The 20,139-nt window shown below is 39.1% G+C and overlaps 3 protein-coding genes across 3 annotated transcripts; 1 reads left to right on the top strand and 2 right to left on the bottom strand.

Moving 5' to 3' along the window:
* Positions 1 to 284: 284 nt before the first annotated feature.
* On the bottom strand, positions 285 to 6,571 carry ndufs1 (NADH:ubiquinone oxidoreductase core subunit S1). Its single transcript, XM_074627674.1, has 19 exons — positions 6,435 to 6,571; positions 4,763 to 4,839; positions 4,507 to 4,598; positions 4,201 to 4,308; positions 3,988 to 4,064; positions 3,805 to 3,886; positions 3,578 to 3,708; positions 3,296 to 3,481; positions 3,038 to 3,172; positions 2,798 to 2,912; positions 2,556 to 2,701; positions 2,332 to 2,460; positions 2,084 to 2,213; positions 1,553 to 1,713; positions 1,310 to 1,464; positions 1,050 to 1,225; positions 830 to 964; positions 659 to 731; positions 285 to 580 (listed from the first exon to the last, which is right to left on the bottom strand). Exons 2-19 carry the CDS (start codon positions 4,833 to 4,835, stop codon positions 489 to 491), a joined length of 2,196 nt encoding a protein of 731 aa, XP_074483775.1. The 5' UTR covers positions 4,836 to 4,839; positions 6,435 to 6,571; the 3' UTR covers positions 285 to 488.
* A 1,150-nt stretch (positions 6,572 to 7,721) lies between these two features.
* On the top strand, positions 7,722 to 13,430 carry unc50 (unc-50 homolog (C. elegans)). The gene is made up of 6 exons (XM_074627482.1): positions 7,722 to 7,867; positions 9,528 to 9,799; positions 9,883 to 10,003; positions 10,140 to 10,279; positions 11,319 to 11,426; positions 12,755 to 13,430. Exons 2-6 carry the CDS (start codon positions 9,532 to 9,534, stop codon positions 12,889 to 12,891), a joined length of 774 nt encoding a protein of 257 aa, XP_074483583.1. The 5' UTR covers positions 7,722 to 7,867; positions 9,528 to 9,531; the 3' UTR covers positions 12,892 to 13,430.
* A 407-nt stretch (positions 13,431 to 13,837) lies between these two features.
* Positions 13,838 to 19,787, bottom strand: LOC141763127 (inosine-uridine preferring nucleoside hydrolase-like). Its single transcript, XM_074627479.1, has 8 exons — positions 19,630 to 19,787; positions 17,409 to 17,596; positions 17,147 to 17,326; positions 15,654 to 15,765; positions 15,428 to 15,564; positions 15,261 to 15,338; positions 15,060 to 15,176; positions 13,838 to 14,963 (listed from the first exon to the last, which is right to left on the bottom strand). Exons 1-8 carry the CDS (start codon positions 19,727 to 19,729, stop codon positions 14,811 to 14,813), a joined length of 1,065 nt encoding a protein of 354 aa, XP_074483580.1. The 5' UTR covers positions 19,730 to 19,787; the 3' UTR covers positions 13,838 to 14,810.
* Between the last annotated feature and the right edge of the window lie 352 nt (positions 19,788 to 20,139).

Genomic DNA, 20,139 nt, shown 5'->3' on the forward strand with positions numbered 1-20,139 from the left:
TGTGCAACAGAAGCCAGATTTGAGCATATTTCGTAGAAGAGTTTTTGGCAATCGCTGCCTGGAAAGTTAACAAATCTGACGTTTTAATGTTTGAGGTAAAACAGCTCAATTTTGTTTTTGCCTGTTGAAGTTAAAGATCACAACTTAAAGATATCAAATTATTATTACTATGAGAACTTTACTTTGGTGTGCAACTTTAAATACATTAGTAAATTAGGTGAAGGAATGACATATAATATGCTTATTTTTCAACCAGAAATGAAATAAATGAAAACGACTCAAACTGGACATTTGTAAGATTTTATTCATATTTCATATTTCTTTATACGCTTTATTCAACAAAGCCTGTTCACAGGAGTGAAAACGATCTAACTGTATAGTACAAGCATCAAGGACAACTTTAAATTACGGAGCGACACCGAGTTTTGTTCGGAGAGGTGTGCGTTGTTTCAGCAGAGGAGATGTACCGGTGCGGCGGCGGCGGGTGTTCAGCAAACTGACGGCTCTTCGACGGCGGCGGCTCCTTCCGTCACGGCTTTGACGCATTTGGCCATCGTCTGGGACGCCCTGCTGATAGAGTCTGAACACAGAGAGGGAGAAGATTAGAATTACATTCTTATAAATCAATTTTTTTCTGTGTTTAAAAACACACACGTACCTGTCATGTAGAAGTCCTTTGCCGTTAGCTGAGGCGGCACCAGAGGACCTGCTACGAGCTCCTGGTTCACAGCCTGCAGAGAATCAGACACAGATCTTATTCTTATTCTTTCTCCGGCATTATAGTGTGTGCAACTCCACATCCTGACTCTATAGATGTGTGTGTGTGTACCTGGGCGAGTTCATTAGCCTGCTTGAAGTAGTTTGCCTCCTCTACGTCGTCGTAACGGACCAGATTAGGAGACACCTCGGCTAGTCTGGATCGGACCTCCTCCAGAGAGTCGTAGGGCAGCGCCACGCCGGCCAGCTGCAAAACGCACAAAGACATCACTTTTAATGACTCAAATTAAAACGTTAATAACAAGAACATTAGTGAGTGACTTCCTGCTTACCTCAGATACGGCCCTGAGGATCTTCCAGTCCTCTCTGGCCAACCCAGGAGCGGTGACCGCCACCCGTGTGTGCTGGCTCCTTCCCTCGGTGTTCACGTAGGTGGCGTTTTTCTCCGTGTACGCAGCACCGGGTAGGATGATGTCTGCCATCGGTGCTCCTACGTCGCCATGGTGACCTGGAGGGGTTGAAAATGAGCTTTAATATATTTTCATGGCTACCACTGAATGGGTGTATAATATGTGTGTGTGTGTGTGTGTACCCTGGTAGATGACGAGGCTGTCTTTAGGAAGGTCGGCTCTTGTGATGCAGCCGGCGTCAGCTCCCAGCAGGAACAGGACCTTGGGTGGATTTGCCCTGATGGCGTCCACGCCGGCCTTGTAGCCCAGGTCCAACGCAGCCACCTGACCGGCCACTCTGCTCACACACACGCAAACACACAACGTATGAGCAAGAAGCATCTCCTGCCAATCACAAGAAAACTCAAATCTGCAGAAAACATTACCTGTGCAGGACGTTGAGGACTTTCCAGCCCTCTTCCACTCCACTGCTGGTTCTGGCGTTCTGTGCGATGGCGGAGACGGTGCTCAAAATCGCGGCTCCGTCTTCTCTCTGCAGAGCGCTGCTGCCCACGATCACTACCGGACGCTTAGCAGTCGACAGGACCTGGAGACGGGGAGAGGAGAGGGAAAAAAAAAAATCACGTTAAAGTTAAATTATAGTATATAAAGTTATAAAATGTGTATTTTATATGTTAGCTTTTATAATTTTTTATATAATGTCTGTAACCTTTTTATTATTTATTTTTTTATTATTATATTTATTTATTATTTTTTTATTAATCTATTTACTTTTTTTTGTGTGTGTCCTATTCTTTTATTTATTTATTTCTTTTCTTTCCCGTCTACCTTGATTATATGTCAAGCTCACATCTTGGAAAAATAAAGTTATAAAGAAGTTGCCAGAAATTCATCAGAGAACATCAGTTCATAAATCAGCACCGGGGCTCCCTCCAAACATCTTCTAAGTCCATTACCTGGCAGAAGGGGTGCGTGCCGTCAGCCAGCTCCTTCAGTACGGACGTCTCCTCTCCCAGGTGATCGTAGGAGAAACTCAGATCAACATTGTGACCCACCATGGCAACACGCAGCTCATTGTGGAGCCAACTGACAGAGGAAGAAGAGGAGGAGAAGAGACAGACAGAGGATTACATAACTGTGATTTTTATCCAGTAAAAGCAGGAGAATTGAAACACCAAATGCAAAGAGCGATGTGTGAGTTTACCTCTTGCGGATTCGGGCGTTGAACAGCGGGGCTTCGTAGCGCGGGTTGGTTCCTACGAGCAGCAGCAGGTCGCAGTCCTCGATGCCGGCGATGCGGGAGTTCAACAGGTAGTTGGAGCGCAGGTCGGTGCTGCAGAGAGAGGAAGAAGTTGTAAGAGACTGTGGAAGCCCTATACATACTTATTTGAACTTCAAACCATCATAACAACCGAGAAACAGTCTTACCCTGCTCCCGACATGGGGAAGACCTCCTCAGTGCAGAGGTTCTCTGAGTTGAGTCTGTTGAGGAGGTCTTTGAGGGACACCAGAGCTTCAGCGTCGGCCATCCCTCCTGCGATGGCTGCTACCTCGCTTCCCTGCACACTCTGCAGCTACACACACACACAACACACATATTATACATACAGACCATGATGCATGAATAACAAGGCATAAATATCACCAGATCCAATATAGAAGCAACTTACTGCTCCAGCGACGCGAGTGAGAGCGTCCTCCCAGGTGGTCGGGGTCAGCTGACCTGAATCATCCTTCACCATTGGTTGAGTCAACCTCTGCCTCTTCAGACCATCATATGCAAACCTGAGGACAGACATTTGGGGATTTTTCGGTCTCTTTAGTTGAGCTATATAGCAATTTAATTAACTTTTTATTTCACAGACTACTTATCTAATGAGACGGATTTCGCTCCTGGGTCTGTATTTTACCTGGTCTTGTCAGAGATCCATTCTTCGTTGACGTCTTCGTTCAGCCTGGGCATCACCCTCATCACCTCCCCTCCTCTCGTGCTCACTATGATGTTGCTGCCCACGGCGTCCAGCACGTCAATCGACTCTGTTTTCCTGCAAAAAAGACGGCAGAAGATGAAGTTAAAGGAAACCGTGTGTCAGAATCAGACACAAAAACAAACCAAAATGAAACAAATCTCTGGTTCTGTGTGGCGATAGTGTCGAATCCCGTCCTACCTGGTCTCCCACGGTCGTGCGGTGAAAGCGTAGGGTTTGGAGGTGAGCGCTCCGACGGGACAGATGTCGATAACGTTGCCCGACAGCTCTGACATGAACATCTTCTCCACGTACGTCCCGATCTGCAGGTTGTTACCTCTTCCTGTTGTTCCCAGGTCTTCAACGCCTGCGATCTCACTGGCAAAACTAAAACAAAAAACAGGAACATATAAATGTGCTGTCAATGCGATTATTTCATTATTCCTGATGGGATATACATATGGATGTTTACGATGTGCTTACCGGACGCAGCGTGTGCACTGGATGCAGCGGGTCATGATGGTTTTGATGAGCGGCCCGATGTTCTTGTCCTCCACCGCTCTCTTCCCTTCTGTGAAACGACTGCGGTCTGAACCAAACTGCATGGACTGATCCTGACAACCCAGAAAGCAGCAGAGCGTTAACACAGTAGTGGCAGCAAGTGAAGGTTAATTCCTAAACCAAGGTGCTATATATTCGTCCACAGTTACCTGTAAGTCACACTCTCCTCCCTGATCACAGATGGGACAGTCCAGTGGGTGGTTGGCCAACAGGAACTCCATCACTCCCTCTCTGATCAAACACACATTCATCAAGCCAGTTTTTTTATTAACTCAGGTGGCATTTGAAAAGTTTATGTAAAGTTTGAATAATGTTTGAATATGTATTTGTACCTGGCTTTGCGTGTCTTCTCTGAGTTGGTGAGGATGTTCCAGCCCTTCATGACAGGCATGGCACAGGCTGCTACCGGCTGAGGAGCACACACACATATCAATTAGACAGTAGCACTGCAAAGCATTTACAGCAATTCCTCTGCAAATCTGTAACCAGTCTAATGTTTCGATCTATTGAACTTTCAGCCTAGTAATCTGCCTGTTGTCGGTTACCTTTGGGGCTTTCTCAATCTCCACCAGACACATACGACAGTTTCCCGCCACTGAGAGGCGCTCGTGGTAACAGAACCTGGGGATTTGGATTCCTGCCTTCTCACAGGCCTGATGGGGAAAGGAAACATGACGAAAGGTAATGTGGGAAATTCTAAAAAGATCAAATTATGCAGACAGGAATCCAAAATACAAAGCAGGCTCAGATCATATTTCAGAACACAGTCACCACAAAATAGTGCCTATTGGTAACTACATATAAACAAACATCTGTATTGGTTTGCAGTAGAATAATCTGTTGTTTCTTACCTGCAGCACGGTAGTTCCAGGCTCCACCTCCATTGGTTTCCCGTCCACAAACACTTCCACCATGGTGCTGGCAGCACGCACTGGAGTACGCACTGTAAGTGGATACACAAAGGTCAAATTTACTAAGATTAAATTGCCTGATGTACTGAGACACGCCTGATATTTTCTTTGTATATTAACAAACTGCTCATTTAGACTGAGGAGAATAACTGACACACACACAGATGTGTATACAGACACACAAACACACACATACCAGTGTTGGAGGGAGCCAGGCTGCTCTTGGCAGCTCCGGCGAGAGCCCGGCCGACGTTTGGCAGTCGCAACATGACTCTGTGAGAGCAAAACAGAAATAAATCAGTCAACTGAGCTGACCTTATTCTGATATTATGAGTAATCGATTATTTATATTCTTGCAGATTAATTTTCTGTATTAGTAAGAGCGTGTTCAACATGGTGTCTTTTTGTTGATAAGCAAACATATAGCTGTCATAATCTCTGTACTGTGCTCCTAAAAGGTTTGTACATCACTTCTGCTTTTTACTTTTACGTGAAATGTCTGGGATCCACAATATGTTTTCTGTTGCAACAAAATTAAAAAAAAAATTTTAATCAAGAAGTTGTAAAATTCCAATAAATGAGAAAAATTAAGCACAGCCCTTACTTCATATAGGAGCTAATACTTATGTCACTAGCAATCATACAATCAACATTATCTTACACTGCTCATGCAAGGCATAGTTGCAGGTTTTGAACATTAATATTTACTGTTAAAGGTCCCATATTATAAAAAAGTGAAATGTTCATGTTTTGTTATTATAAAGCAGGCTTAAGTTCTATATAAATACTGTGAAAGTATCGAAACACTCAATCCACAGGGAAATACACACAGCCCGTATTCAGAAACTCTGCATTTGAAACAAGCCGTCAGGATTTCTGCCCATTCGTGATGTCACGAATATACAATATTTAGACCTTTGACACAATTTTAAACGTAAATATTCTTAATGTGTCCCAGTTTATTCCTGGTTGCAGTGTATGGGAATGTCATCCGCTGACAGGAAGTACACATGGACCCAAGCTGTTGCCTAGCAACGCAATTCTGTTGCAATTCCGTCAAAATGCTCTAAAACGGAGCGTTTCAGACAGAGAGGGTAAATACAGATATATTCAGGCTGACAGTATGAGGAAAATAAAGTTTTTTTTTAACATTACAGCATGTAAACATGTTCTAGTAGAAACACAAAATACAAGTATGAACCTGAAAATGAGCATGATATGGGACCTTTAAATGTTTAATTCTGCTTTTCAGCCCAGGGCCTGGTAGTAGGTGCCAACAAAATTAAACAAAAGTGTGGAGTATGGATACAGATTCAGAAAGCTTTCACATTATGTTGAATGTGATGCTCACTTTTACTATATTTTGGGTTGAATCCTTTAATTTTAAGACAAAATAAATAATCCTGCTCCCATATCCAAAACTATATATTGGGCACTTTCACTTGAGTTTATTTTTTATAGTATAACTTTACTGGACAGTCTCTTAAATAACTTCAAAGTTGAATCAGAGCCACAATAGCTAGTGCTATCTGTGTTACTGTCAACAACAACATGTGAGCAGCTGTCACTCAAACAAGGAGATCAAGGAGATAATGCACAAGAAATACTGACATAACAACATGTTATGCACCATAATATACAGTTTTTAAAGCAATGTGAGAAGGAGAAGAAGCTGATAAACAGCATGGACCTTCCACTGAGGACTCCTAGCTTGCAGGCTAACAGCAGTCAAGGACACAGACATTGTGATGTTGTAAAGAGGTTAAAGAGGATAATAAGGTCAAACACGTCCTTTATATCTGGTTTTATAGTTAAATAACAACTAGATTCAAACGTTCATAAGTGCATAGTATGTTTCTGAGTCTTACCTTTACGCTATTTGGCCTTCTTGACCAGAACAGCGATGATCTGAGCTCTGCTACAGTCAAAGAGCTATGAGGTAACTAGCGGAAGTAGCATGGTGGGCGACTTCCGTTTGAATTGAGGTCTCAGATTTCACAATAAAAGTCTTCACTTTTTTAAATTTTATAATATTTTATTTCAAAAGGTCAATACAATATAATTGCATGTTCAAATGCTTACCTTAAAATATAAAAATAATAGAAAAATAAATTAAAAAATATACAACAAATAAACTGTAAGGAAAGGAAAAGATGAATAAAAACAAAACAAAATAAAAAACAAACAAATAAACAAAAAACATTCAGGGTCTGCTAAACAATTGGGATAAATTTGAAATGTCCAAACAATTTAATAGTTTTGGTCAATTTAGAATTTTTGAGTTTTAAGTTTTCAATTTTGTTTAATTTTTTAATTTAACCTTTATTTAACCAGGTTAGTCCCATTGACATTAAAAACCTCTTTTCCAAGGGAGACCTGGCCAAGACAGTCAGCAGCAACAACACAGAGTTGCAGACACAGACACAAATAGAGATAAAAATACAATTCACAAACACTAAAAGCACATTTACATTAAAAGAGACATATCTAAAGACAAATGGGGGGACAAAAGGAACTTTTCTGGGAGTCAGCTGTACAACAAGGGGGCTAAAAACATTGGCATGCCACAGAGTCTGCTTCTAAAGCCTTCATTTTAGATTTAAAAATATCTAATGATACCAATCATAGTCAAATATGTTTTAAAATCCGTATCGTTAAAAATAAAAAAGGAGGGTAGTCTTTTAAGTCATATCATCTTATGTATATAATATTTAGCTAGGATAATAATCAAACTAATTATGTAAATCTCATCAGCTGATAACCTGGGATTGCTGACAGTGAGTAATATCTGTTAGTATGATATCAAATGAAACATCTTCACTTTGTGTCATGTAATTTATATCTAATTTGTTATTGTGCTAACTAATATTGGCCTGCTCTGATAGTAGTAAGTACAATATTTATTGAATGACATACATCCTTAATTGTCTTTTTTTTCTATTACTTGTTTTATTAGTTTATACCAAAGCATGCTTACATCACTGAAAGAGATCATCTTTTTTATTTATTTATTTATTCATAGATATAAAACAATCTCATATTCACGATTTTCATCTTTTTTTTAATTTATTATTACTCTTTTAATATATATAAAACTGTTTTATATCCACTATTTTTTAACTGTAGTCCATCATGTCATCTTTGACTACATTTCCCATGATGCACCGGCTGGTACCGGAGGTAGCTACGTGTTCGTTTTGGCGACAGACACTTCAGGAAGCATCTACAAACAGCTACAAAAACAGCTCCAGAAACTCAGCAAGTTGGTGCTTTCTCCTGAGAAGGAGAGCAGCAAAAACAGGTGAATATCACTCAGAGTAAAGACGTTTAGTTGTTCTGCTAATACCAAATATATACAGCTACGTTTATAAAGTATATTACACATAAGAGACTGACTAGGCCCCCACATCTTAGTATACTAGTTAGCAACATGCTAACAGTCTATATAGCAGTGTTTGTTGTGGGTAAAACTGCTACTGTGCAGTATTTAAGTGTGTAATTGGTTTATATATAAATAAATATGCATCATTTTGAGGTTTTTTTGATGTAACTTAGTCCACATGTAGCGGAGGTTTGTGATAGCATCCTCTGTTTCTGTGTTGTCATTCTGTTTTAAGCAGGTTGCTCAGTGACAGCATGACGTAGGACACATGTGTTACACATCTGTAGGATATATTATAGAAATTTAAGGTACAGAACTAGTACAAATGTATTGCAATATTAATACACTGAATGTGAAATACATTGCCTGTGCAATATATCCCTGAGCAATATACACCTCAAGTGCAACTACCTTTGTTTACATTTTATTTATACATCTACCTATTTTACAAGTGCAATTACCTCTGTTTACATTACATCTATTTTTATATTTTACACTTCTAGTGTAACACTTCTGTTTATATTTATCTATTACATCTACTTTACCTGTTTTATTTGCTTTAAAACTGTGTGTGTTTTACCTGTTATATGTTTATCTGCTTCGTTTAGTCTTGTCAAGTATTTGTTTTAAAGCACTGTCCAGAAGTGTTGTATTTAATACAATGACAATAAAGCTTTCTATTCTCTATGCTATTTTAGTTTGTTGTGATAGTAACACAGAAACAGGACAGAGACATAATCTTTACTACCTATAAGTACCTTATATAGTGACACAATAGCTGTTCTTGATCCTAGAAACCCTTAATCTTAAATGTCCCAGGACATTTATATAGCCTGAATACATCATACATAACACATCAGGTGCTTAAAGTTTGAAAATTGCCTCTAAGTCTTTAAAAGTAATATTGTCTTGCTGTCTTTGCCGATATAAATACAGTTATTGTGATTTAATATTTGTCACTAGAAATATTAGATTGCTCTTCATCTACAGAATACAAGATAAGTGACAGAATTTATTTATTTATTTTATTTATTTAACCTTTATTTAACCAGGAGTAAAAACTCATTGAGATTAAAAATCTCTTTTCGAAGAGTGTCCTGGCCAAGATAGGCAGCAGCACAGTTACACGGTTGCAGACATAAAACAAACATAACAATTGAAAACGAAGACAAAGAGCAGATTACAGAATCATAATATATCAAAAAAACATTCATCAACATTCAAAACATCTACAGCCAGATGTGCCTGTTGAAATTGTGCAGGAACCCTGCTTTGCTTGAAATTTGTGTTTTGAATGTATTTTTACCTTGGAGGAAATCTTGATCACATAACATTCAGCAATAAGAAGGAATGTAAAACCAATGCTCTTCCTGACTACAGCAAGATAAACAGTGTATGAAGAGTAAGTTCTTAATAATGTCAATTCATTGTTTAAATCACATCTTCTCTCAAAGGTCCATACCCACCATTAGCTGTAGCCTGGAAGCTTTACTAGTCGGAATTTCAAAAGTATTTGTTGACCTAGATTTCGTTCATGCTTAGAGTGCTGAACCTCCCTCTTTCTCCATCTGACATTCAGCACCATGTTGCCGACCACCACGCCGAACAGCAACGGCGCCCTCGGTGCAAGGGACGCTGCACGTCACACGGCAGGCGCCAAACGCTACAAGTACCTGCGGCGGCTGTTCCATTTCCGACAGATGGACTTTGAATTTGCCCTGTGGCAGATGCTTTACTTGTTTACGTCACCGCAGAGAGTCTACCGCAACTTCCACTACAGGAAACAGACCAAGGACCAGTGGGCCAGGGACGACCCGGCTTTCCTTGCGCTGCTCAGCATCTGGCTATGTGGTAAGTCTTTACTCAGCCGAATGTCGAATCCTGATGTTGTCACTGTACTGTGATGACTGAACTCTCCCTCTATTCCACTGCAGTGTCGACAATAGGCTTTGGTCTGGTGCTGGACATGGGAGTCGTGGAGACTCTGAAGCTGCTGCTGTGGGTGGTCTTTGTTGACTGTATAGGAGTCGGTCTTCTCATATCAACCCTCATGTGGTGAGTTTTGGGTTCGCCTAGTTGAGTCACTGTAATTGAGGGGCATGTCTTTGTTATACATATTTTTTTTAACTCGAATTGTCTGTAGATAGACTCTTGACTGCATCTTGACTTTTATTTGTTTTGTCTTTACCAGGGTTATCACCAACAAGTACCTGCTGAAACAACCCAGCAAAAATTTTGATGTGGAGTGGGGCTACGCGTTTGACGTTCACCTCAATGCCTTCTACCCGCTTCTAGTCATCCTGCATTTCCTGCAGCTCTTCTTCATCAACCGTGAGTAGATTGGGACTCTGTGTGTCTGAAATTACCTCGTCGGATTCAAGGCATTAAATCATCTTTAGTACAGTTAAATGTGCATTTCATGTGTTAAATGCAGATGAAAAAGTCTGAAGTTCACTATTCTACTATTTCTTTTAATTTTGTATCATACTATGTCATTCCAATAATCAGGGAAATGTCTTTATTCTTTGATTTTTGGTCTGCTGGGAAAAAAAAGAGTAATTCCTGACAATGACTGAAATATTTGACTTCAGGATATATTTGACTACATACAGACAAAAAAAACTTGTTACTGTTGTTGTCTTGTTACTGTATCAATTTAGGGATATTCCCGAGTAAAAGTCCAATATTTGAATGCTTGTGGTGCTATAAAAACACATTTCTCCATAATTCCTGACAATGACTTCAGGACATATCTGACTAATTACATGGTGAAATTTCATTCAACTTTCCCCCATGGTCTAGTGTTAAAAAAGTTAACAAAAATCACAATAAATCGTAATATCTAATGCAATACTTGTAGAATCGCAATACTTAAAAATCACAATATTGTGATAGTATCGAATTGGGAGATATCATATTGTCCCAGCCCTAATAATTTATAATATTTATATTTATTAAGACACAATTGGTAATCAAATTAAAAGACACTAATATACAAAATAGTTTTGTTTGCATGTTAACTGATAGACTAGTAAATATTTTCTGGTTGTGTGTGCTGTGAGCACAATGACACAATTTTATTTGGACACTACTCTGTTGTATTTTCAGGTAATTTGAGCCTGTTCCCTCTGGAGATTAACAAAAACAACCCCTGTAACCTGAGTGACTGTACACACCAAAGACTTAGAGCCTCTTTAATTTACTTCATCAACTAAAAATGAATACTTATAATAATCATTTGTTACTTCAACTTGTGTTTTTTTGTCAAAAGAATAAGATAAAAACTAAATCAGGTGTCGAAATGAACCCTGTTTGATTACGCCTGCCTGCTTCCTTCATCACCACACTCACAGATTGTTTTATGTTTCAGATATTGCGGTAATAAACGCCGACTGGTTCGTGGGATACTTTGTCGGGAACACTTTTTGGCTGATCTCCATCGGTTATTATCTCTACATCACGTTCTTAGGGTACAACGGTAAGTCCCATCCCCATTTAAATACAGATTGTTCTCAACATTTTCACAAAAAAAGTAGCGATATTGCAGTGAATAGACCGTTCAGATCGGGTTAGACTCGTAACTTGTGGTTATATTTTGTTCTGTCTTAACAAGAACTGATTCTAAGGAGACATTTGCATTCTTCAAAATGTGCACAAATCTATTCACAGCTGAAATGATCAGTTCAGATCAGACAGAAAATGAATTGTCAACTGTTTTGATAATCGATCAGTTGTTTCAGTCATTTTTCAAGCAAAAAAAAGCTCCAGCTTCGTTGTGAGGATTTTTCTGTTTTTCTTATGCGCTTATAGTTTTATCATTTTTGTTTTTTAGACTGTTGATTGGACAAAACTGCCTATTTGAAGACATCAACTTGGGTTCTAGAAAATTGTGATGGCCATTTTTTTTAACCATTTTCTGACATTTTATAGACCAAACAATTTATTAATTAATTGAGAAAATATTCGGCAATGTAATTGATGATCATAATAACTTTAAAATGTTAGTGTGCCTGTGATTTACTTCCTTTAATGATTGAGATTAACCCAGACTATATTTAGTATGATGAGGAAAAATACCACAACATTTGTTCTGATTGGTCGAAAGTCTTGAAATTTGGTAGACATAATTTGGGTATCTATATAATATATATATATATATATATATATGTGTATGTATCTATAAAGTATCTAACAGTACAACTTTGCATTTTTTAAATCACATGAAAAGTCACACTTTTATTAATAGTCGAAGTCAGGAAAATTAGGAAAAACATACACAAACATGTTATGAAATGTTTTCCACATGAAATATTCTTTTGTATATGTGTGTATATCTTTGATATTCAACTTGTTATGAGTTCATAGATACCAAATACTTTATTGTGCTCCTCGTAGTTTCTGAGATACAGCCATTTTCTTATTATATTTAGTGTTTAGTCACATTTGACGACTGTTTTTTCCTAAAATATAATGGAGTCTATTGAAAAAAAACAGAAGTACCATGTGCCCAAAGACTAGATATAGTATGATAAGAAAAACTTTTCAGCCAAACGGTTTGACTGACTTTGAAAAGGACACAAAACAGAGAGGGATCATTCATGTGGATGTGGTTGGGTATGGGAGGCGTGGAACATTTTATTGGTTGGAGTGTTTATTTCCATCTAGGGGTAAAACAGTCACCATTAAACTCACTCTGTTTCCTATAAAGGAGCGGTAATGTTGTGTACATTTCAGCGTGACTTTATAGATCTGTAATGTTCACAGAGTTTCTGCTGATGTGTTTGTCTTGTGTTAATATCCACGCAGCTCTCCCCTTCCTGAAGAACACTGTGGCGCTGCTCTACCCCTTCGCTCTGCTCGGCCTCATCTACGTGCTCTCCATCTCTCTGGGCTGGAACTTCACTCGGGGGCTGTGCTGGTTTTACAAGTACAGGGTCCAGTAGGACCAGTTTGTCTCTGGGCTTGGACACTAGTTGGCTCCAGGCCGACTCAAAATCTGTCTTCAACTCACACCTAGGTGACGACGAATCCTTTTCCAGCTTCTGTCAGTCAACATCTGGTTGGGAAGGACTCTGGTTGACTCTCGGTGAACTGGGACGCTGAGCCGGCTGACGCTGTTGAGTTTCTGTTTGGCTCTTATGTTGAGCTCCGGAGTGAACAGTGATGTGTTTGGACTAGCTGCAGGAGCAGGGGGGACGGATCAGATACAGCTTTTACTGTTGTTCTTTTTGTATGATTTGTAAATATTCTGGCAGGTTGTAATATATATAAACAGATGAATGTTTCTGAAGAGGAAAAAATTTGCTTTGTTTCTTTTGAGTTTTCTTAAAAAAAAAAAAAAAAAGACTGACAAAAAATCCTGCTTGTTGGAAGAGAAAAAAGGAAAGTGGAGGAACACGGGATGGAGACTTTTTTTTTCCCCTTTTCTTTTTTTCTTAAAGTGTACATTCCAGCACTTTCAATAAAAGGTTTTATTAACGTAGATCGCCTCAGTTTCACTCTCTGGAGAAACTATGAGATGTTTAACCCTCCCACCAGGACATGCGTGTCTTACCGTCCAAGTTTTAATGTTTCTGGAAAATATTTTTAATAGGAGGCAGAATTATGAAGTAAACAGTCTCACTGTGGCGCTATTGATGTCGCACATGATTCCCATTATGATGCTGGAACATCACATTGATGGTTCATATTACTGTGCAGATGCACGGTGAGGCCTCTGTAGCCAAAAAGAAGAAGCTTTTTTTATAAGCCTTTATTATTATATGTAATGGAAAAATCTTATTTGATTTACGGTGAGATTCTTTGTCTTTATATTTCCTATTTACAGTATAAAAGGCACCAATAATCATTCATTTTTTGGCTTGTAATTATAGGGAAATAGAGACAATATTATGAGACAGTATGTATCAACTCATTTATTTTAGTTTTTAAGAAAGAATCACAAACAGTATCTCACAATATGACTCATCATTATCTTTCTTTATACTACAGGAAAAAACATCCCTGAAAAGAGACAATATGTATCTCAAGGACCATGTAATAAAATAGAAACCCAGAAATAGAAAATACTGAAAGAAAGAAAGAAAAACAAATATACATACAGAAGATTCAATATTTGAAACGTCTATGAATGAAGACATATACAAAAACAATATAATGAGTAAAAAGTAAACAGGCAATCCACTTTCAATGAGAACTTTTAAGGAAATATCAGGCACATGTTATTTGTTCACCTTAAAGGAATAGTTTGGGTGTTTTGACATGGGGTTGTATGAGGTATTTATCCATAGTCAGTATATTACCTACAGTAGATGACGGTCGGCACGCCCCCAGTTTGGAGAAGCAGACAGGAGTACCAGCACGGTAACTTTCGCCGGTACATCTTGCTGTGAGACCGCTATACAGTCTGTTTCAGAGAGGGAACTGAAGCCTCATCTATGCTCTCGCCAAAGAAACCAGACTCCATTGAAAAAAACTGTAATTTTACCTCCTGTAATTTTGCTTCTGTGCGGTTTCTCCAAACTGGGGGCGTGTCGACCGTCATTAACTCTGAGTAATACACTGACTATGGATAAGTGCCTCATACAACCCCACTTCAAAACACCTGAACTATCCCTTTAATGTTAGAACAAGTAATTGATTTCTCTTAAGTCTGCTGCTGGTTTACATATTGTGTTGTGGGGAATAAAATACCAAGATATTTCTCACGAAACGGCTCCAGAAAACAGGTTTCTTTTCGGGTGCGTTACCTGACACCACCATATTTAGTGCAGCAAAATGGAATGCAGAAAGTGTTAGGAGTAATAATAAAGAGTGGGATGAACCGCATTGTAACCGGTTTGGCTGCACTTTGCAAAGATTGTCATTTCAGTGCGTTCATCAACAGTTGTTTGAACTTATTCTCGTCAATTTTCTTCATGATGGTGACCTTGTGTTCCTTCTTCAGCAGGTCCATGTAGTCCAGCACCATCATGCCTCGGGCGTGAGCCCCCTCCAACTCCACCGTCACTGCAACCTGGAGGAGGAGGAAGAAGACAGGAAGTTGCGTCTAATACTGAAACGTCTTGTTGCTGAAACTAACAGAACGTGTATAGGTGTTCTATATTTGAACCTCTTCACTCTCCGTCACCAGGGTGTCCTCGATGGCTGCAGCCAAAGCGTAGGTGTCACAGGTGTTAAACCCGGATCCTGACACTAGCTCCTTTTGATACCGATCAGTCTGGACCATCTGCGGTGATGACAAGTGAATAAGAGACACACAAGTGACAGCTTATTCTGAATTCTTTCTTCAGTGAGTTGGAACTCGTCGTACCTTCCTGGTGTGGCTGTAAATCTTCTCCATGAAGCGAGCCTTGTCTGTTTTTTGGGCCAACCAAGTGTCGCAGAAAGACTTGGAGAGGGAGACAGGAAGTAAGTCAATCTGTAGTCTTTTTTACTTCCACAACACTGATTTAAGTCAATTACGTGTTGAATACAGACCCACGGCAGGCTATTCCTGCAGCTGAACTCCCAGGTGGCGATGTAGGTGGGACAGGTGTAGCGGTCCAACACCATGTAGGCAGCCTCGGGGTCAGCCACAAAGTTGAACTCTCCACACACCGTGGTGTTACCCCTGGCTGCACACACACACACATCAGATACATTTTCCCTCCGTTTCCACAATATAAATCATTGAGTTCAACACGTACAGTCGATGTTAACTTACATTCCATGTTTCCTCCCATGATGTAGAGCGCCTTCAGCTTCTTGGGGAAGGACGGGCTCAGTTGGACCGCGACGGCCAGGTTAGTGAGGGGCGCCGTGGCAACCAGACTCACCTGCACACAGAGCAAGTGAGACGAAAACAATAAGCACAACTTATTGATCACGTGCCACCTGCTGTAGTAGGTGGTATATAATTAATGGATCCCATTATACAAATGAGAACATTTTATATTAGCATTTACAACAAAAGCTTTTTTGGCCTGTGGGGAAGTATTTTATTATTATTAAGCGGAATAAGGGGAACTATTATGATGACATACTCTATAGCCCCTCCTTCTATTACTGTCTCGCAATTATTATTATCATTATTATTATTATTATTATTATTATATTATTTTGTCTGTTTATCTGTTTCTTCTTGCTTTTATTTATTTATTTATTCTTTTTTTTCTTTCCCCTCACATAAAAGTATTGCTTTTGGATTTATGTTTATGTTAACATGGTTTAACTGAGTCAATAAATATAAGTAAAATTGAAAATCGTATCAATTTCAACAAAAGACAAACAATCCACGCTTGTGTTGTTAAATTAACAAAAACACATATTTTGATTTAATATTCTCCTAAAAGACAGTGTCCCTGTCTTTAATAAAGATGCAAATACAATATCTGTAATTAAGTATAAAGCATCAAATTAGGGTTAGTGCATAAATAATACAGTAGCTTAATTTACACATTGCTATTATTAGGGAAAACATGATAAACCGTTTCACCACAATGTGTTATGTGCTGGATTGATAGGGGAGACCGGGGAAAATTGTATCTCAAATTGCCCCAATCAGAAATGAAACTAATGTCTCATACTCGTCAAAGTTTTTCTTCCAAGACTTTTTTTTTGAGGTATGAAAGTAATTAATTGTTCAATGGATATTACGTTGTTTTAGCTATTCTATATTCTTGGTAGTTTATTGTGGTTATTTATATGAAGGTATTACATTGTTGTTACAATCGCCCTGCATGTGGGGGCAGATTTAATATCTTATATTTTTTAATTTAATTTAATTTAATTTAATTTAATTTAATTTCCTGTTTTGCTTTTTTCTGTTTTGGGATTTTATTTGTTTTGATTTTTGTTTTAATTATTTTATTTTTTTCATCCTTTAATTTTTCCTTCTTTTATTACTTTCTTTATTTTTTTCTAATTTAAAATCAATTTGACTTTTTCACCATAAAATATGTAAACATTGTAGGAATGATTTAAGTACAAACAACATCATATGTAAGCAAATGTAAATTTATGTTAACTCCTGCAATAAAGTATAAAAAAAACAAATAACGTTGCTTGTAAAAACATTTGATGACTGTTAACAAGTGGAACACAGATACAAGTTACCTTCATAAAAAAAATATCCAAATAGTTCAAGAGGTTTCTGAGTAATGATATCAAAACCAAAAATGGTTCCCATTGCCCCCGGTCTCCCCTACATCGACCCACCTCTCCAGGGTGTTGGTTGACTATCTTAATGATGGCCTGCGCTGCTCTTTTCTTCTGCAGCAGCTCCAGGCCTGGAGCGTCTGGATCCGGGGCGTCACCCAGCCCGTCCTTCCCGTGGAAGTCTCCAGCGTGGCGTGTACGGTTCAGCAGTGGCCCTGAACATCCTCTGTACACCGGGATCTGTGGAGCATAACAGGTTAAACATGACACACAAGAAGCCATCATTACATCATACACAAGCTTTGACGTGACAAAGACTTACATCCAGCCTGTTGCAGGCTTTCAGGACACGCAGTGTGTTCTTGCAGGAGTTCTCCAGGGGTGTGTTGCCATGGCTGCAGGAGATCCCCAGGATCTCCACATTTGGGGCGGCGATGGCTATCATGATGGCCTGAGCATCATCCACACCTGTGTCCACATCCATCCACAGCTTCTTCTTCATCATCTTATCTGGAAGGAGGAGGAGGAGGAGGGTTTGTTTTCAGAAGATGTTTCCTCCATGAATCCGACCCTTGAGCTCACTATCAGCCATTGTTTTGGAGTGAACTTTGTGCCACACTTAGTCTACTGTGTGAGCAAATACTTGTCATTTCAAGTCATTTATTAGTATGAGTTCAGCTGCTGACAACACCCACATATAGATGTAAGCTTTGCACATTGTTGGTTAATATAATTTTTTTTTTTTTAACAATACTACAGTTTATATGTATTATTTCTTTTTGTTCATTTTGAAACAACAGAGCAAACATTCACAAACGTCCCCAATAACAACATTCTCGGTACAAAGAAACTTAACAAACATTATATTAATATAAAATAAGCCATTATAGATACAGGAAAAACATACATATACAAAAAAGAAATAAAGAAATAAAGAAAAAGAATATACACAAGTAAAAAAAAAAAAAAAGTTTAAAAAGAATAGAATAAAATAATATATATATAATAATATATATATATATACTGGAAAAACAAAGTTCGGAAACTTGTGTTTGGTGGATTATTTCTCTGTTGTTACAATGCTAATTGGCATTGTATTTTACATCGTTGGAAAGCCTGTTTATTTACCTTCGCAATGATGTCCAACTTGTAAGGATCATGCATTTGTGGGATGAGCAGCACAGCTGATTATGTGGGTAGAGCCCAAGAAAAATTTGCCAAAATGCTCTGCCGATGGTGAACAGTGTATTCTCATAAGGCTACCAGGAAGCCTGCAATGACTGCCCTTCACCTTCAGGCCCGTTTGCGCTGGTGTCGACAACACAGACAATGGAACCTGAACATGTGGGGGAATGTCATGTTCAGTGATGAGTCTAGGTTCTGTCTGTGAAAGTTGGATGGCAGGGTCAAAGTATGGAGACAACGTGGTGAACGCTATGCTGATTGTAGCACCGATGGAGTAACAGCTTTTGGTGGGGACAGTGTCATGGTGTGGGGGGGGGCGGCATCTCCCTCACTGGCAAAACAAGGCTTGTCATCATTGAAGGCCATCTCAATGCAGTGAGATATCGGGATGAGATTCTGCAGCCAGTGGCGATCCCATATCTCCACAATCTGGGACCTAACTTCAACCTCCAAGATGACAACACTCGCCCCCACAGAGCCAGGGTTATCACAGACTACCTCCACAATGTGGGAGTAGAGAGAATGGAACGGCCTGCCAAGAGTCCAGACCTCAACCCAATTCAACACTTGTGGGATCAGCTTGGGCGGGCTGTACGTGTTAGAACACAACCATGCTGGCTGACCTGCAACCAATCCTGGTTGAGGAATGGAACGCCATCCCACAGCAACGTGTGACCATGTTGGTGACCAGCATGAGGAGGAAGTGCCAGGCTGTTGTGGCTGCATATGGATCTTCCACCAGCTACTGACATATTGTATTAAATGAATAAAGTGTAAAATTGCCAATATGTCTTGTTTGTTCCTTGTTACTGATAGAGAGTTCAATCATCCAACCCACCAAACAACTCAAAACAAGAGTCAATACCAACAGGAGAATACACTGTTTACCATTGGCAGAGCATTTTGGCAAATTTTTCTTGGGCGCTACCCACATAATCAGCTGTGCTGCTCATCCCACAAATGCATGATCCTTACAAGTTGGACATCATTGCGAAGGTAAATAAACAGGCTTTCCAACCATGTAAAATACAATGACCATTAGCATTGTAACAACAGAGAAATAATCCACCAAACACAAGTTTCCGAACTTTGTTTTTCCAGTTTATATACATATACGCATATACAGTATATACACATACAAATATATATGTATATATATATAATCAATTAAAAATCAGTGTACAATTCAGTCATCATCCTATTCTCTCTCCCTATTCACAACCATCCTGCTCCAGCTATGATACAAATTCCAAGCTACCTTGGAGTGACGGTGGTAGAATCAATTCCTCATTAATTCATTGATAAACTGGGTAAGAAACCATTCAGTGTAGCGGTAGAGAGCAGAGAGACTAACTTACCGGTCCAAAAAAAAAGTTTCAGCAAGAACTTTGATCCTTTTCCAAAGTGCAACTGTGTTGTGCAACTTCTCTCTGCTGCTCTCTGCTTTATATACAGCATGAAAGAAAAGAGGGGAGGTTACGTAACTCACAAAAGGACACCACATGACATGCTTATGGCCTGACCCAATGACAGCTGGATTGGCTGCTGTTTAGCTCAAGGCAAGCAACCATTTAGGAAACAAAAGGTTGTAACAGGATCTGGAGGAGTTGCATACCAGCGTTTAGTCTCCTCCTCCTCCTCCTCCTCCTACGATAAGTATCTCTCTTTAACACTTTAAGATATATGAATATTCATGTTGGTTCCATTCTTGTGTTATGTGCAGACAACTATTAATGCATTAATTAGGTTATTGGGCATCTTTGGCATGGATCAATTCCTCTTTCTACTTGAGTTTCTCATGTTTTTAATGTGCAAAGTTTTTATCTTTTATTATCCTTGGAAGCCTCACAATTATGCAAACTATCAGA

Source organism: Sebastes fasciatus, chromosome 24 (genome assembly GCF_043250625.1).
Source record: "Sebastes fasciatus isolate fSebFas1 chromosome 24, fSebFas1.pri, whole genome shotgun sequence".
Lineage (NCBI taxonomy): Eukaryota > Metazoa > Chordata > Actinopteri > Perciformes > Sebastidae > Sebastes > Sebastes fasciatus.

Excerpts from the sequence above, each read along its gene's own strand:
- ndufs1 (XM_074627674.1), bottom strand. The coding sequence starts at position 4,835 with ATGTTGCGACTGCCAAACGTCGGCCGGGCTCTCGCCGGAGCTGCCAAG. Across the intron at positions 2,913-3,037 it reads TGGATCTCTGACAAGACCAG|GTTTGCATATGATGGTCTGA; the intron begins GTAAAATACAGA and ends GTCTGTCCTCAG. Across the intron at positions 581-658 it reads AAAGGACTTCTACATGACAG|ACTCTATCAGCAGGGCGTCC; the intron begins GTACGTGTGTGT and ends CTCTGTGTTCAG.
- unc50 (XM_074627482.1), top strand. The coding sequence starts at position 9,532 with ATGTTGCCGACCACCACGCCGAACAGCAACGGCGCCCTCGGTGCAAGG. Across the intron at positions 10,004-10,139 it reads CTCATATCAACCCTCATGTG|GGTTATCACCAACAAGTACC; the intron begins GTGAGTTTTGGG and ends TGTCTTTACCAG. Across the intron at positions 10,280-11,318 it reads GCAGCTCTTCTTCATCAACC|ATATTGCGGTAATAAACGCC; the intron begins GTGAGTAGATTG and ends TTTATGTTTCAG.
- LOC141763127 (XM_074627479.1), bottom strand. The coding sequence starts at position 19,729 with ATGCTGTATATAAAGCAGAGAGCAGCAGAGAGAAGTTGCACAACACAG. Across the intron at positions 17,597-19,629 it reads GAAACTTTTTTTTTGGACCG|ATAAGATGATGAAGAAGAAG; the intron begins GTAAGTTAGTCT and ends TCCTCCTTCCAG. Across the intron at positions 14,964-15,059 it reads TGGTGACGGAGAGTGAAGAG|GTTGCAGTGACGGTGGAGTT; the intron begins GTTCAAATATAG and ends CTCCTCCTCCAG.